This window comes from Dreissena polymorpha, chromosome 2 (assembly GCF_020536995.1).
Source record: "Dreissena polymorpha isolate Duluth1 chromosome 2, UMN_Dpol_1.0, whole genome shotgun sequence".
NCBI classification, from domain to species: Eukaryota; Metazoa; Mollusca; class Bivalvia; order Myida; family Dreissenidae; genus Dreissena; species Dreissena polymorpha.
In genome coordinates, this window is record NC_068356.1 from 144347688 (window position 1) to 144366750 (window position 19063).

The 19063-nt window shown below is 32.4% G+C and overlaps 1 protein-coding gene and 1 long non-coding RNA gene across 2 annotated transcripts; both read right to left on the bottom strand.

Annotated features, from left to right (window-relative positions):
* Positions 1–5121: 5121 nt before the first annotated feature.
* LOC127870152 (leukocyte tyrosine kinase receptor-like) lies at positions 5122–9737 on the bottom strand. The gene is made up of 6 exons (XM_052412808.1): positions 9559–9737; positions 8696–8786; positions 6024–6121; positions 5817–5909; positions 5529–5630; positions 5122–5284 (listed from the first exon to the last, which is right to left on the bottom strand). The coding sequence occupies exons 1-6, from the start codon at positions 9735–9737 to the stop codon at positions 5122–5124; spliced, it is 726 nt and encodes a 241-aa protein (XP_052268768.1).
* Positions 9738–11569: 1832 nt separating this feature from the next.
* LOC127869312 (uncharacterized) lies at positions 11570–12581 on the bottom strand. Its single transcript, XR_008044509.1, has 3 exons — positions 12519–12581; positions 12031–12138; positions 11570–11607 (listed from the first exon to the last, which is right to left on the bottom strand). It is a non-coding gene; the product is annotated as an uncharacterized LOC127869312 (long non-coding RNA).
* Positions 12582–19063: the final 6482 nt, after the last annotated feature.

Below are 19063 nucleotides of genomic sequence, written 5' to 3' on the forward strand. Positions count from 1 at the left end.
GTGTACACTCGTTCTCGAGAGGATTTCACATTGTTTGTCATAAACTTACTTTTTAACGTATCCTTGCTCCACGAGTATATTGAACAAACGTGGTTTTACTGGGAAAGTGACACTCGATCAATTTATTCTACTGTTTACTGATCAGTGTAAATGGCTTGTTGGCAGAGACATTCCGAAACACGGTGTGAGAACCAAATACCTTACTGTAATAAGACAGTATATTCATGAGCTATTCGTTTTCCACAGGAGTGCATACATTTATGTTTATTTTACAAGCTTGATATGAATGACACTTCCCATTTGACAGAAAATAACAAGAACACATCTGAATGTTAGTAATTTACATTTATTTACTAGTTTTTGTAAAATTATGGGCATTTGTTACTGTTGAATTTAGCTGAAAAGAATTAACAGGTCTCAAAAGTTAGATAAATTGTGGTAACTTACCAACTATCTGCAACTCATCTTGCTACCAGTTGTTTATAAAAAATATATATTATATTCGATATTTTGCATGACTGTCCCAGTCCTCAAAGCCGAGCGGAACTGTCTTTTTATTAGGATAGGAGTTAGTGTTCGTGTGTCGTATGAATAGATATCGTTTCAGGAAAACTAAAAATTTATGTCGTCAGTTGTCAAACAAAAGAAGCAATTTGGTTTATTGAAAGCGTTCATGTACATCGTCTGTTTATCTAAGCTCTATAGCAAGCGGTATTGATGTAAGACGAACGGCATATTCAATTTGCTACTCAGGATTTCTAGCGCTTATTTAATTAATTGCATCGACTTATTCACAAAGCTAATCGCAAAAATGCGTTCGCGAAAATACAAAATTTACAAAATCAAATAAATAATTTACAGAATTCAAATTGAACGAGCCTGTCTTCGTTGCATTTATAGGTATTACGTTTGTTATTTGCATAGCAAATTATATAACCGCCCATATAGTCGATAAATAAACTACAGAATTCGTTCGGGTTAAAACAAAAATCATAATCTGATATTCGTTTGTCTTAAAGTTCACACTATTAGCCTTAAATATCATCAATTTTAATAAGTTGTATGCATTTTGAAACTAATGGGGTGAAAAGATAACACTGTAAACAGAAGCAATTTTATAATGATCAATTCAACAAACACCTCAACTTTCCTTTAAGAATATTCAAACTGACAAATGTTAAAATACAGCAAAAATAGCACACTGAATAATACTACAAATGGATAATATTAGGAGTAAAAGAATACTGAGCATGATAGAGAGACAAGAGACAATAATTTGTGTAGATTAAATAGTATATACATTACTATGTTAACGTAACATTGTCACGTGCAATGTGGTAGCCATTTGTATTAATTTATACTAACGAATAATACAAGTATGTGTATCTATTATCACCAATGATGCGTATTAATCAACGAAACAGAAATATATTCTTGAAATTAACATAATATAAAACACATGTCATGATATCATACACAAGGAATGTTAAACAAGTAACACAACCCTATCGTGTATGGCACACGCATGTTGAGCAAATTCGTTTGACAAAGACAACAACAATACTTCGTCTTGAAGACATTAATTCGTGGTTATGACCCACATTGTACACAACATATTTAAAGCTTTAAACGCGTTTGTCCTTTTTTATAAAAACTGCTGACGAATATATGCAATTTAAATATAAATATGCCAAAGCGCTTGAAAGAGCACTGATCAGCACTTTGCAAATCGTCTCAGCATACCATGCACAATACTTGAAGTTATTCTTTTGTAATTTAATTGCAATCAGTGAATAATCATATAACCTTAAATGTTTTTTCATCCTATCATACGCTGTCTCATATGTACTCCAGTTGCTTCCAAACAGTGGTCGTTCTCCTAGCGTCCAAGGCTGTTTTCTAGAGCATGTCATGCGAAGGTGCTGGGATAGCCCAAACCTTTACTCTAAATGTGTGGCACATCTTGCAAAACATGACTATGTTTTTTTAAGTTAGGCCACATAAAAACAATAAATAGCAAATGTGCGATCCGTTTCGTATTTCTGCATGATAGCGTTACAGTTACGGAATGATAAAGATAAATTGCTCTTACAAGCAAAACTGTTGTTTTTTTAATCACAGTGTATAAATGAGTCAATTAAGCTCATTCGCACCATTGTATTTTCATGTAGATGTAGAATCCAAATCACCAGCGTTAATACTGCTTACACTGGATATCACGAATTGTCATTGAATATCTCAATGTCGTATTATGTGAACATCAGTGCTCACAAATCAAGTTCCAATTTTGTGTATGAATACTGTTACGGACACCCTACTGGTCTGGAGAAGCCAGTAACAACGGTTCTCGACTTTGTGACTCGAAATGAGGCCTGAACTCAGCTGCGGATGACGGGGATGGGGAATGAAGCGTATTATCGATCTCCTGATTCTCTGCGTCGTATGAAGATGACTTGGCCAACGTTGAAGCGTCTTTGAAACTTTCCGCCATTGCAAAGTGACAGAGTCCCACGGGAGCGTTCAGCACCTCGTCATCCTTAAAACAATATCATTTTGGCAATGAGAAACACTTTTAGATCAATTAACAATGTTATAATGATCTTGGTGCTTATAAATCTTAAACACACTTATTACACCAGAAGCAACAATGGTTTGAGTGCGTATTAAAGTTTTTTTCACAAGACAGTTTTATTTGAAATCTAAATCATGTGTGTAACATGCAGTAACGTATGTCTTTTGGTTTGTCCCATATCCCATGATTCAGCTATATTGTGTTGACTTATATGTATAACCCAGGTATAGTAAATTTAAAAACATGTCATTTATATTTACACCTTATTTCAACATGAACTTTTTCTTTTAACAAAACAATGGTCGTGTTTTTTTAGATACGCACACCTCTTTTTGAGCCCAAGATGAATCACAACACACGAAACGTATACATTCATATTGATCGACTAGCGTGACATACAATAAAAAAATATCGCGATAATGCTTTTTATTTTAAATAAATATGAAGGTTCTGGCACACTGAAGGTCATAAATACACGTATCACGATCTTTTATTAATACGACATAATCGTTGAGATAGGAAGGCATGTTGTCGCGTAAAAGCAAAAGCTTTTGACAATTGTTTCAATCTTAGAAAAAACAAATGAAAAAGCGTCCATGATATAATAATAAGAGACCACAGTTATTGTTTGTATAGCACATAAAACACTGTAGACAGATTAATCGGCATCTATTAGCATTCAACTTGTAATTAAAACTAATAATTATTCGATGTTTACACAAACAATATAAACAAAAGTATGTATAAAATTTACATTAAAATACAACAATAAGGACACATTCAACAAAGATGAATAAGAGTCCAACTGTCAAAGTCAGTACAGGGTATGGGCCATGGGGCTAACATGAATAATGTTGTTTTAGCGAATACAAATAACGTTCTGACTTATGCTGATGCAATACTACAATCGTTAAATTTTGCCATCACGAAGAATAATTTGAGCAGCTGAAAAACTGACATGTTAAATTAAAAATTTTTGGAAATTGTATGCAAAATGGACTTTTAACTATTCATTATGTTTTATACATATTTTGATGAAATACATAAAAAAAACAAGATATGTGTTTGTCTGAAACACAATGCCCCCTAATGCGCCGCTTTGAATTAGGTTTTTTTACCTTTGACCTTGAAGGATTACCTTGACCTTTCACCACTCAAAATGTGCAGTTCCATTAGATACACATGCATGCAAAATATCAAGTTGCTATGTTCAATATTGCAAAAGTTATGAAGAAGGTTAAAGTTGTGTTTAAGTTTTGGGACACACACAGACACATACAATGACAGACAGGCCAAAACAATATTCCCCCGATCTTTTGATCCGGGGACATAATTATGTTACCAAAGCGACTATATACTATATATGGCTGGTTAAATCTATTTTGAACAAACATAAACATACTGACTTTTTGTCACGAGTTTTTATGTCAGTATGCTGTTGTGTCGAAACCAATGATTTCAGTGTATGAGGAGGTTTACGCGTGTTTTCATTTGTAAAATCACGAACCCAACGCATTTTTTAAAACTTACATTTACTATAACACGTTCATTGTATGAATAAATTGCAGCTTCTTAAACACAACTAAACGTCCCCTTTTAGTAAAGTGTTTATTGAGCGTCGCAGTTTAGTTTATCGTTTATTATAAAGTGTTGCAAGAACCACCGTTAGACAATATCCGTCAATATACCAAAACAAACGAAACGTTATGTACGAAGTTGATATTTTCCAATAAACAATAATGCTGTTAGTCTGCTACTGTATGTTTTTTGTACTCTATCAGAAAACTCAAACACAATTTTTTAATAAAATAATATAAAATGAATATCAACAAAATTCCTTTTCATTTTCAAATATGTCATCAGAAAAAGAAAATATTTAGAAGATTATCGCTCTGCATCTCATGGCTGGTCGTTTATTAATGATACGTATACTATTTAATATTTTTTATGGCATCAACTTATAATTACTATATTAGTTCGCGATGATGTCCGAGAATGTTTACTTTCCTAATGTGTTCTTAATAGATAGCAAAGAATCGGGCGACGAAAATATGTTTGTGTCGTTTATTTTCTTCATTACGTTTAATTGTTTGATCATTAAGTAACACGAACAATCAATGTTAACTTCAAACGGTTTTGTTGTTGATTTTTGTTATAGGCATTTGTAGTTTTAGACATTTCGTTTTATAATTATAAACAATTACCTGAAGGCACATATCCAAAAGCTCAATTATTTCTGAAAACGTCGGTCGAATATCGGCTATAGAGTTCCAACAGAGAATCATGATCTTGTTTCTGAAAATTGTTAACGATAGATACAGAGAGAGTTGCATGGACTAATAATATCATAACATAACCACTTAAAGCAATTGCACGTGATTGCTAGCGAAAAATAACAAATATGCTTTGAAATAACGTAAGAACAATAACTTATATCTATACTTACGATAGTCTTTATTACATTGCAAACGCGTCAGCTACACTTTATTATTCGTTTTTATATCTGAGTAATGTTCCCGAAATAAACTACATTAATAGGTAATTGTATCTTAAGCTATATATAGGCCAAATACTAACAGTCGAGCTGGGCATTTCTCTGGCGGTTCCAGGCGGCCACCAGACGATACAAAATGCATGACATCACTGTTCGTTTGCCCAGGATATGGCATGTATCCCAATGTAAACATCTCCCACAGCAAAACACCGAATGACCTTGAATCAAAGTATACCGGTGCCTTAATAGACTCAATTAGTGTGATGGGTTATTAAATGACAATATGAAATAAAACAAATTCACATCCAGAAATACAATTATAACGGTTTTTTGTAAGTATTTATGTATGAGGTACAGGTTAATTTCAAAGTTTAACATCCGTGATCTATAAACATTATTTGATGAAAATACCAAAAAGGCGTAATATTGTACTGCAGCTCTTATCTACTTAATACACCTTACCAAACATCAGTTTTTGTGGTGAAAACGCCATCCAGAAAAGCCTCGGGAGGCATCCATTTTATCGGAAGCATTGTCTTTCCACTTTTTCGATAGTAGTCGGCACTTCAACATCAAACGACAAATGGTGATACACTTGCACTAAGGTTTCTCTACTCAGAATATCAAGGGACCGAGGTATTTTAATATATTTCAGATTCAATCATATTGATCATCTACGTATTTCACAAGTTGCATAGTTGCAATTGTGTATGTAACAAAATCACAGTGGATACGTTGTGTAGTAAATACCTGTAGATATCTCTAGACATCCCGAAGTCTGCTATTTTTGCAATACGACCTTCTCCACGTGTTGTTAACAAGCAGTTTCTTGCCGCTATGTCTCTGTGCAAAAGACAGCAAACAATGTTAGTACCATCGTGCCTCTCGTATAATTGTAATTTAGTGCAGTAAACTTTTACTAATATTGCAACATTTTGTGTTGTTTTAATTTCAGACCTGTGTACGAAGTGTTTTTCTTCTAGATGGCGACATCCGTTAGCGACGTCTAACGAAAGATGGACGAGTTCCTTCATACTCAGGGAGTAATGTTGGTCCTGAAAACAATTTTATGTTCAATTGTTACTTTAAAAAACATCACATATTGCTTAGTAAACAAAGTAATCTTTTAGATAAGGCAAACGTTCACAAACACGTTTTCATTTATACCGTCAAACTGCCATTTATAGTAATATGCTTACATCATAGTAAAAACAACATAAGAGTATTATTCCTTTGACACCATTAATGTTTGTTTACACATAACCGGTAAAAATAAACAAAGATTCAAATAAATTTTAAATCAGTAGGAGATTTATCACAACTTTTAATCGCAAACAAACATTTATATACAAAAACCTGTTTACCAGTAACAGTAACTCACCGTTTTTGGCCTAGAGTCCCTGAGGAATGTTTTAAGATCGCCCCCTTCTAGGAGTTCTAGAATGATGTACCTAGGGTGTTCTTCAAAGCAAACCCCTAGGCACTTTACAACGTTCTTGTGCATAAACTTGCTGCGATAAATAGAATGGAAAAAATGCCAGTTTGTATATTAATTACATACCAATGTATAAACGGTAAGGTTCGTTGTTAACCAAGTATTTCAAACATCTATACATATACTAGTTTTTCAAAATTGCTTTGATATTGTCAACCATAACTCAGCATGTGGCGATGTTTATTTTTTTGTGGTGTTATTGCTTACAATGATGTCCCGAAAAAACGAGTTTTAAACTTGTAAAAAGTTGTGTACGCAGATTGTTCTACATGCTGCTTAAGTATTACCAGTCTACCTTATTATCACAGCTTCCATCATAAAATCTGTTTCCGCCTGTTGGGTACTTAATGCTGGCAGCGTCTATAATGACACATATTTTACCAAATATGATTTATACATTCGTTTTCAAAGAGAAACGTATAAACAACCTTTTAAATGTTTTCACCTTAAAATAAAAATTAAACTATATCTTAAAGTAGTGCAATACGAGATTCATATCGACCGATAAATTACATAACATGATTTATATATAGTTACTAACGAACGGGTATTTTATATACTAAAGGCATGTTAATTCTTTATAAAAACTGATTAAGTTTCAGAATGAACGGAGTTAGTTTCAATAACAAGGAGCTTTGCATGCACGATATTAGATGAAAGCTTTCTTTTCGACGCAGAAATTATGACACGCATAATACATACGCCAAAAAAATCGACACTGCTTTTATCTGACGTTTGCTTTGTTGACGCTTTTATATGCTACACTAGTTTATTATTAAATAAAGTAAGGCTTTGGTTACTTGTAAAATATTATACCTCATACAGGGTATTAAAATGTTAATGCATGCTGTTATTTTTAAATTCTATACGTTATAGAGGAAGGTACAACCTCTTCAGTATTAATAAGAGCAATAGATAAATTTGTTAAACAAAATTGTATATCTTGTTCCACCAAACAAATTATCAAACCCTTTTTCCCCCATTATTTAAGCTTATACTAAGAGATTCTGAAGCAAAAAATACTTTACAATATTCTAAATAAAGTAACAAAAATCAGTACAAGCAACATGATGAACTAACCTCAATGCCCCAATAAATAAAACAAAAATTTAATTGCATATTTGAGCTACCCTTTTTCATAACAAAAGCTGTAAGGGTTCAGTGGTTCAGTGGTTGCAAAACAGAATAATTCACAGGATACTTTGCTCAAAAAGTCTTTCGAAAGTTACGATTCATTCATAATGTTCGTTTTGCAAACAAAGTGATGAGCATTTCAAAAATTTATTCTAGCAATGTCACATATCTTAAGCACTTATTGGTGAAATGTTACCAGGACAATCTTCTCCTTTCATTAATATCCTTTAAAATTTTAACACAGTCTGCCATAAATAAATGAATACATGCATTTCTAGCATAACAGGAGCAAAGAAATATATAAAGTTAAATATGATAATATGAGAAAAATATCAACTTCATAAAACAATTAAGAATCATTTGATCGCGAATGACAACTTTTTAATACAATTGTCTGAAACACTAAAATTTAACTAGGTGATTGTGGTAGTTATTGTTCTGTTTTGAGAACTTTTTACAAAGGCTATTTTAAAAATACTATCACTTAATCACAAAAATTGTAGAGCCTTCGTGTCGTAAAGTTAACCATAAGCATAAACACGTATTATTGTTCTCTATGCATTTGCTATCAGGTATTTTAATGAATATATCATTGTTTGTCTTAACCCACTGAACAATTTTCATGTCTATACAATTATATTCACCTTTTGTTTGTCTCCATACCTTATTCATCTTATAGTACACTTAAAATATCCTTGTTTTTTATATTTACATTGGCAAATGTATTACGTTTAAATTACAATCCCTCAAAATTTCAACATACACGTCTATGCATTAGCTCGCAAACCTAAGAAGTGTTGAATTTGTTATTTTGAACATTTCTGATTTCATTCCATTAGTTTTCAAAATCTTACTCTTAGTTGTTCAGAAAAATGGAATACATATACAAACATAATGATATAATACTAAAAATCGACATAATTATAAATATGTTTTGATTCAATAGTGAAACAGTATCAAATATAAATAATGGCCTTATCACTGGCAACAGGTTACTTACTTTCACTGCAACTGATAACTCACTGACGTTAGCACACATGTTTTTCAATGTCCCTTCGTACACTTCTCCAAAGGCGCCTTGCCCAAGTAGTCTTAAAAAACATAAAATAGGTTTTTAAAAGACCATTGCAAAAATTGATATACGTGTACTCTCCTTATTGATACACTTTATAAATGTATATAAAATGATTTAATTGCTTTTCTTCGTCGGATTGACTTCGTGTACCTCAAGTTGATCATTTATGCCTCGGAATTACTACACTTTATTATCATTTCAAAATATTTGAATTAAAAGTGTTTTAAAATGTAAGGACGTCTTAAGAACAAATGCCTCTGTCTTAAAAAAATGTTAATCTCCACGTCAAAACTCTTGCTGGTATGTAACATACTAGCTTGCTCACCACCTTGAGGTCGAATGCTTGAATACTAGCAAATGTAAGTTTGGTATAACATATGTTTTCCTCAATATGTTATTATAAAAAGAGAAAAATACAATATCTATGGAGTGATTTTATGATGCAGATATTGCATCCTAATTACTGATAATTATTTGTACCCCGTATTTCAGTAAAGATTTAACAATACATAACATGTAAAAGTTATTGCCAATATGCTTCATTGTTTTTTCCCATTACACGTATTGATTCAATTTAATCGGGCGATAGGCAATAAAAACACGAATGTCAATAACAATTAAGTTTTTACAGTGTGCAAGTAAATAATGAACAAAACATTCACAAACAATTGCTTAAAAAATAAAATAAATAAATGACAAATGTAGAAACAGCATAATATCGTATTCTCCCACAGCACGACTCATTAAAGCACAATGTAACTTGATGACTATTTCAATCGCCACTTTACCGTATCAATTTTAGTTTATTTCTCGGAATCTCCCTCAGCTGCTGTTCTGGATATTTGGCAGTAATGAAGTCGTAATTTGGATTAAGTTCCGTGACGGCGCAACGAAGCTGCATATCAAAATTGGCCGCCTGAACGGCTGAGCTTGCGGGATTATTTTCATCCGATGGAGTCGTCACCATTTCTAGGTGAGAGTTTTGTTCGCATTGTGCTTTCCGTTGTCGAAATGCTGCAATTAAAACAATACAAATTGCAACTCTTCGTTTCAATTTCATTATATTAATATAATTAATTGCACAATCCAAGCTTTGTCATCACGTAAGGTTCATCCAAGCAAAATTTTAGCACATTACTTCCATCAAAACTCAACTTTATAAGCAACGGAATAATTCTACAAATAAATTATCTTTAATATATTCTACAAACGAAATATTATGAACTGAAGTTCGATGTGTGAAAAAAAAAAATTGAATGGACAATTCGATTTATAAGAGAAACACTCGATATAAACATTAAACACCACGTTAGCAGAGCAAAATATAGCACAGACATAAAAAAAGGAAACAAAACTTCGGACATTGCCAAGCTAGATACGCCGCATATATTCATTTGTGTGGTAGTATGGTTGTAACAATGGTATCTTGAACATACATTTTCAATGTTAATACTTACAAAAACAGAGAAAGGCAGCGCACAAAATGAAAGAAATTGCGATGCCAGACACTGTGATGACCGCAATGTAGACTGTCCCGATCTTTCCATTATTTTCGGAAATATACACGGTTGCCCCAGGAACTGTCGTATTGTCTAAAAAATATCAATATTTTAAATTAGATTGCACTATTTTGCCGTATTGAATGCATGCTTGGCAAAAAACTTTGCCAGTATAACAATCATCGATTTTGAGTTCTAGCTTTTGATCCTAAAACCAACCTAAAATGTAACCCAACTTCTCAAACCTAAGACACACAACTAGTTTTAAGAAATGTGTTTGCAATTAACCCAGCATGAATAAAAATCACAACAATGCATTAAAATTAATACACATATTGTGACGTAACACAGAAAATTATATTATGATTAATAATTTTATAATCAAATTGTAATTATATTAGGGTTAGTTATTTTATAATCAAATTGTAATACAGAGGCAAGAAATATAACAAAATCATAAATAACTAAATAAAGACGATTAGTATCTAAGATACCAAACGAAAACAAAGTAATTAACGTGTCATAACATACAATTTAGTCTCTTCTACATAATACCTAAATGTATCGTGACTTGTTAAATGCATAGAAACAATTAGTAAGTACATTAAGCGGGGAGAAGCGACATTCCGATGCGTTTTCCAGGTGTGAATACAAATTGGAGATGTCAACTTAAATGGAGACCCGCGATTACAGAGGCGAAAAGTCCATTGGGACGATATGTCATCCGTCCAAGAACGGCAAAATTCACATGTTTGACGTCCATTACTTGATGACAGGCGTGGGTCACGAATAAGGCGAGTACGTAACGAAATTGGTATAAATACCTCGTCAAAGTATGCAGATAGGACACCCTTGCCATCTCTTAGGAAATATTCATTTTGTGTTATTTACTTTGGTTTTGAAATTATTTGTTTATCTTAAATAAAGAACTTTAACTTTACATTCAGACGTGTGATTCATATTACGTGACAATATAACCAGCACGATAATAGGTTATCGAATTGATTCTGTACAAGGTATAGTCCGTGATCCTACTAAAGAAAAACAAGTATGTATATTAAGTTCGTGCCAATAGTTGACTGTTTATATTAACATCTAAACGCACAATAACGAATATGTAAGCTCAAATAACATAAACACCATGCACTTTCAAAATAACTGATATAATGAATTTATGTGGAGGTAAGTATGTGTTAAGGTGTGCATGCCCGCAAACACAAACATATCAGTTTGTAGTTCTAAAAGCGCAGACAATACGAATATTGCCTTTAAGTTTTCCTTTCGTAGAATCCGATGTTGACGTCTCATTAGGGGCCTTGACACTAGATGGAGGATTATCTAAAAACAGCCAGAAAATAATAAGACAACGTTAATAATAATAAGCAGCACGTGTCATTTTATATATATTATTAATAAATAGTCTCCGACTAATATAGCATTGGCGACAAGATGCTAAAATCCAACGAAATTACCTAGAGCATGAAGAATAAAGATAGATACACATGCGGATATGCGTTAACTATCGCCCATAATCCTCATTTCCAACTAGCAAGGCTAAACATTGACAATTTCCGGTTAAACTCGATTTGGGTTAAGACCTTACTTCATTAAAAACAATTCCAAACTATCGGGAAAGTGTCGCCCTGATTTTCCCGTGTGTTTGTCGCGTAATCTCATTTAAAAAAGGAGCTTCCAATTAATCATTGCTGTTTGTTGATATGTTAACAGAGTCACATAGCATTGACAGCTTTGTTTTGGTACCTTTTAGAATCTGACAGTGGAATTTAACATCTTTGGTAAATTCCTGAATAGTAATTATTTCGCGATCTTCAGAAATGTCTTTGACAGGATCGGACTGAAAGTCAATGCCTGGAAATGATGAATTAAAACACATTTTAGAACATCGATCTTTTAAAAACTGATACAGCCAGCAGTACAAACACTTAAATGTGGTATATATGAACCTCAATATAAATTAAATTCTTAAATCCAAGTAGATATCAGTTAAATGTTAGTTTATCATTATTCAACTTTACCATCCGTATAATAAAATGCAATTTTACAAAAATGTAAAGAATTCGACGTAAAGAAAGTGTCATAAATTTAACTCTCATGAAACATATAATACTAGACCACAACTAGTGTTATTTGTTTATAATTTTTGTTCGTATCAATCAAAAATAAAGTAGAATCGGAGTAGTAATACGTTATGCACCGCACACGTAAGTTTAAGATAACAAAAATATTACCAAAGCATCCAGCGCTTAACGATAAGTCGTCTATGGCAATATCACCTTGATTTTGAAAACCACCAGTTCCTGATATGTGAACTGCATACCTAAGAATAACAATGCATTGTATGTCAGAGGTGTGTAACACTGTGCATTAAGACACGTGTGCATACAAATTAACCTAAGACAAAATACGTACAAACAACTATTCTCTCTCAGTTTTTTATCATAATTCAACGTGTTTTTATAGACCATCAAAACAAGCCCAAGACAAATCTAATACACAAAAATAAACGTCTTCCTCTTAATACATTTTGAGAACTGAGATAAAATTAACATTTATGTTATAAATATCAAAGTAAAAAAAAAACGAAATCGACTTGTTCAAGTGTTTTAATATGCATGTATATAATTAACAGTAACATAATCAACGTAACCAAAAGTTGTAACATCTTTCAAATACGAGTGGCAAAATTACACTTTAATTCAGGTTCAAATATATATTTCAGAAAGTTTCTGTATAGCCCATACACATTTTTGTTCATAAACAAGCACTCCATGATCGATCAATATGCCTCAAGATACTATTGTGGTTGTATTCAATAAACGTTTATTGTTTCTTGTTCTACGGCAATGTGTGTCGATTGTCTTTTGGTAAGATTAAATAAAACCTTTCTATTACCTCGACGTCATATTTGTAATGGGCACTTCTGCATATAACCAACTTTTTCCTTGTTGACCTTCTTTGTGCCATACACAAGTTGGTATTCTGTTGTGCACTTGAGGTGAACATAAGTCCAATAGTTTAATTGTCAGTTCGCCAACGGTTCGTCCCATCATGTGGTAGTAAAATCGGAACTTAAATATGTTGATAAAATATCTTATATTTTGTACACACAATTTTTGACAGCAAAGGAAGCACTTAATATAACATAGTAATACTTGGCGAATCTATTAAACGGAGCCTAAATCATGTTATAGTAAGTTAAAACATGATGAATCCAACGTACCATACACCTTGAGTTAGTATTCTTTGGAACTGATGGAAACACTGGGCTTTCAAGCGTCGCCTGATCTAACATGTTCCATTTGCTGGATTCTATATACATATAATAGCCTGAAATAAACAATATAAATAACAAATGCCTGTATAATAAAGATGTTAATAACTAAACGCAACTGATGTGTTATAGTAACACGGCAATAATCTACGTTTAAAAAATGATAAAGGCGCCGCTACGAATGTTTATCACAACACTTGTATTGTGAGTAAGGATATTTAAAATGTGTTATATACGCGTTATATTGCTCACCCATATATATACATATAACAATATAACACTTGTATCAATGTGGTCATAGTTTCGCTATACTTATGATGTTAGTGATACTTCGTATTGTCTAACAAAGTGCCGGTAATTAACCACTAGCGACCAATAATACAAGGAAGAAGTCGTAGTGATTATAACTGAGAAATCAAATACTAATGATTGTATTGTGTGATGACAACATCTTTTTAAATCTAACCTTCAAGCGTTCCGTTTGTGTGGTCAAAAGGCGGACCTGTGCCCTTTGTAGATGATGGTCCTTTGTGTCTCGTCCAATCAAAATGCTCAAACTGATCGCTCGGGAGATCCCACCAACCACACATGCCCTTGTCAAATGTGCACATGGACTGATGCGGAAGATGCTCTGCAACATATTTAGGTTCAATAAAATGAACGACTAAACGACTGACTAAACATGAAATTAAGCACATAATGTTTTAAATTCCAGGATATAACATTCCCGTACCACATATTGTTTCATCCGACATGTCGTCACAGTCTGGGTGAAGATTACACACGACTTCAAGAGGAACGCATGTTCCGTCGCCGCAAGCGAAGCTGTTTTTGCGCATAGTGTCTGAAATACAAGGTGATATACAATAACTTGTTTAATGAAACTTCAAACAAAACACCTTATATGTACGTTTGTAGTATGGTATTTGCTATGATTTCTTATTATGTTTTAATATAATTCCCTAACAATGTATCTTCATCGCATATCTCTTAAGTCATCCCAGACAACTACCAAGCTGGGTATGAGCAAATTAAAATTATGACTTTCTGATTTATTATACATACAAACGTGAACGAAGCAGACGAATAACTTTACAAACTTAACCATGTTATTACCAGTTGAATTCCGAACACGTTTGGGAAGGTTGTTAATAACGTTAACTCTCCTGTCAATTGCAGTATTTCCTGTTAACATCAGCGACTAAGACATAATCGTGACATAATCGTGCCCCTATGTTTTGTTTGGTAGAATACATAACAAATAAATAATACTATGTTAGCTAACGGCTAGTTGATATTATATAAATATCGTTTTCAATTGGATAATAAATTAGGTACTTGTATTTACAAAGTGCCAAACATACGTTTACGTAATATCAGATAAAATACTCGACTTCTTATAGACACAAGTGTTTGCCAGCCCGTGATCTCTATATGATTTTAGAAATTTCAGCAAACCAAATATATCGTGTATGCTTTGTATGTATCACCGAGTAAATATAATATTGGCAAACTGGTCAGATCCAAACATGCAGGTTCTATTTTACATTCATGTGATATAATTTATAAATTGAAACTTACGGACTTAACGTTTCTAAAATCAACGTGTCCCAAGTCGTTCTTAATTTTTTTTCTTGATGTTATCATGAATTCAAATAGTCTTTTGATTTGAATTCGTGTGAGGGTGAAATAAACTTTCTGGTTTATGATCGTGTGCTCATTTATTCAGGTTTTCATTTCACATAGGTAAGACATTTGTCTAACAGTACCTACTCAGTTTGTTCTTAAATACATAACGAGTAAACTAACTTGAAGGACATATCACAGCTACAAGTAAAAACAATCCTAAACTAAAAACGAAACTTTTCAAGTGAGTTTATTTATATTGTCATTATCAACATCAAAGTTGGGAACAAAAACCACGATGTTATAAAACAGATTGAACAGATTCAATATGCTGTTTAACATTGTGAGATGTATTTGTATAGGTACTAAGAACATTCGATGTTTCATGTATTATTTAAAGTATTGATTCTTACCGTTCTGACAGTCTGATCCAACAGTAATATTCGCTATCGCCAAAAATGATTCATTTCCAGCAAGCTCGGCGCGGATGACAAGGCGGTAATTTGTCTGGGGAGCCAGAAAGGTCACATGCGTTGCATGCCAACTGGAACGAAGAGTAAATGAACACTTCAAATAGAAGCTTTTTTAAAGTATTTATGTTTATTCTCAAATACGTAAAATCATATAAAAAGTAGTAGAGTAATTATATAAACAAAAACAAAAGAGATAACACAAACCGACAAGCTTTCGGTAAATAAGATAAACTACCATATTGCCCCAAAGTGCATTGTATACAGTATGTTGATACCACACAATAGACCACTTCGTTCAATTTAAGTGTATGAAGGTAATGTGTTGAAGGAAATAATTTTTGATAATAGACAACGAACAAAATACAGGAAAATACCAGAAGTTTGCTAAATTTAATATGATCACAGACGTTTATATTACTTTTCAGGCACAGTATTCTTCAGAATCGAAATTATTAGTTTGACTAGTTTTCGGTTTAGCATACAAAATAACTCCTCGGAGGATTGGTTGCAAACCGCATTCATCAAGAGATTGTTTTAAAAGAAAAGTAACCAGTTGGCAGCCATTCGTCTTAATATAAGACCATTCTTTGGTTCTCTGTCATTTTCAAGACATTACCAATAAAACAGTACCTCAAATAAGTGTGCAAAAATTTGAACAAACACAATCTAGTTCTAATAATTCTCATCGAATTTTATATCATTTTACAATAAATATCACGTCAACTGTTACAAAAATATGTATTATACGAAACAATTTCCAGTATTTATAGCATTAAGGTAACTATTTTTATATTACATATTGAAAATACATATTTAAACAGATTCAATGCGAACATCAAAAGGCAATCTTATCATTAAGAATATAACAAATCTTGAAATAAAAGTATTGTTATACGCCAAAATCGAATCATTATACATCAAAACATATAACTAGTGATTTATGTCTTGTTTTCTTTTTTTTAGAAACTCATAACTAAATCTCATTGACAATACCGCCTTGCTGGTTACAGCTATAAAAGCTTTTTGCTTTTAACACATGTTCCGTATTAATATAAATTAAGGTTAAATAGAGTGCGGAATGGTTGTCTTTTCTCGTGTCTCGCTAATTGTCAATACATTTTACCCACATATGCACAAAGCCGCTAAAAGTATTTGCATAGAATCAGGATGAACGCGCGACACAGATTTCCTGTCGTCTTTCCTGCTTTGACAAATTCGAAATTTCAAGTAATGGGAAACTAGCAAAAACGCAAAACATTGAGTACAAAAAACGAGGCTGAAAGTATATATATATATATATATATATATATATATATATATATATATATATATATATATATATATATATATATATATATATATATATATATATATATGAATATATTTTTATTTATTTATTTTTATATTTGTATTTATATATATGTATTGTTTGTGTTGTATATGTTATTGGTAATTTGCTTTATATGTAAGACTTACGGACGACAATTGTGTAATACTTATGTTTCTGTAAGGGCATTTTATAAAAGCTAAATACAATTCAGTCAGGAACGAAAATAAAGTAAGCGTATTTTAATTGTATTATTCATATCGTTTTCTCCATGTCTTTATTATTTAAGGACCGAATTATCACAGAAAATGGCAGTTTATTAAAATGGCCGTAAAAACGTATACAATGAAATGTATCAAAACTAGAACATTATTCAATACAGCACTATTTATCAATATGATGTGACATACGTGTATACTAGAAACTATTACGGTTTACTGCATACAGAAGGTGTACACGTTGCAATAACATCCACACGTATACATATGCATTCATTATGTACTTTGCCATTCTCTTATCCCAATACAACTGATACATATGCATGTATTATTTATCTCACATGGATCAAATATTAGTATTACTGCTGGACGTAGGTATATTGTGCAAAAGGGCTGTCATTCCTCCAAGCAGACCCTTTTTGTTCGAACAGACAACTGTTCGAGTTAAGCAATACATGTACAACCATGCCTCTGTCATTTTGTGGAAACATTTTATTGAAACCAAAGCTTTCCCCGACTAATTTTCAATTCAAAACATGTAAATAATACCAAACGTTCTGACGGGAGTAGAGCCAAACGAAATATGGTTTCTTAAATATAGGATACAGAATTGCTGATTTATTCCACTGCGAAATTAGTGTTTACGTAAAAGTCGTGGCTGGAGAGGTTGCTGTCTACCTTTCTGAGTAAAATATATCCATACACCGTGGCCTTGTCAACTTATAGATTGTATATGAATATCTAATGATATAGGAAGCAAAGATGAGTCCTTTGTTACGCAAAAGAGGACGACTTATTTAACAACCTATTTAACAGGTTTAGATTCCTCTCTCAAATTGAAGAAATGTATCTGTAGAAACCGAACTGCAAAATTGAAGTAAACGAGATCAAATTGTGTCTATAGGTCAATACCTTTTTCGAAAACAATTATTTCGGTAAATGATACATATTTGTAAGATATATTTGCATGTTATAAGAATCAACTTTATATATTTCGTATAAGTATTTATTGGTTAGAATATATTAAACTATTGGCGGAAAGCGACGTTACAGTACTGCAAATAAAATGTCCTTACGACTTTTGGACCTACTTGGTTGTCAAAACACTTTCCAGCTAATAAGAGCCGGGTTACAGTGGGAAATATAATAAGTGTTTAATTGTAATGGTTGACGCAATGAAGAGTGGCTTTCGAGATACGTCAGTTTGATAAATAATTATCATAAAAAAATAATGGACGTTAGCATCCAAATACGTCATTGCACTTTACTCGCTGGAATAACAAGCCAGGCTGTTCACTTACGTCATGCGAACGCTTTTACTTACAATTAATTTAGCGTGTTTAGGACGGAAGAGTCTTTTTCAATCGAAATGTTTTATTCAGTTATTTAACATGTGTACGTTGTTAGCTAAGTATTTATATTAACTGTAAAGGAATAGAGCGTGTTCAAATTCACCTTACGAAAATAATGATGCGTTTAATGTCTCTAAGATGAAATGTGAACTATTGCGTATTGCATATTGGATTCGTTTGTTTGAATATGTGTTAGTACACAATACTGTCGTATATAAATTAACGGTTGTGGTTGTTGTACAACAATCAATGTCATAAGTGACTAATTATATAGCAACTTAAATATGTACAATGATATTTCAAAACTCGTGAAGCCTACAATTTAAAAGTATTTTGATGGTATTTTGTAAGCTTTGGAGATCATACGGTGATTCTTTTTTATTCTACTGATCGTTCACATTGGCGTAATGAAGAAAAACTTGAACGCTGTTTGTAACTTGAACATTTTCCAAACTACATTGCAACACACTGTGTTTGCGTGATTTGTATGTAAAGAACACTATACA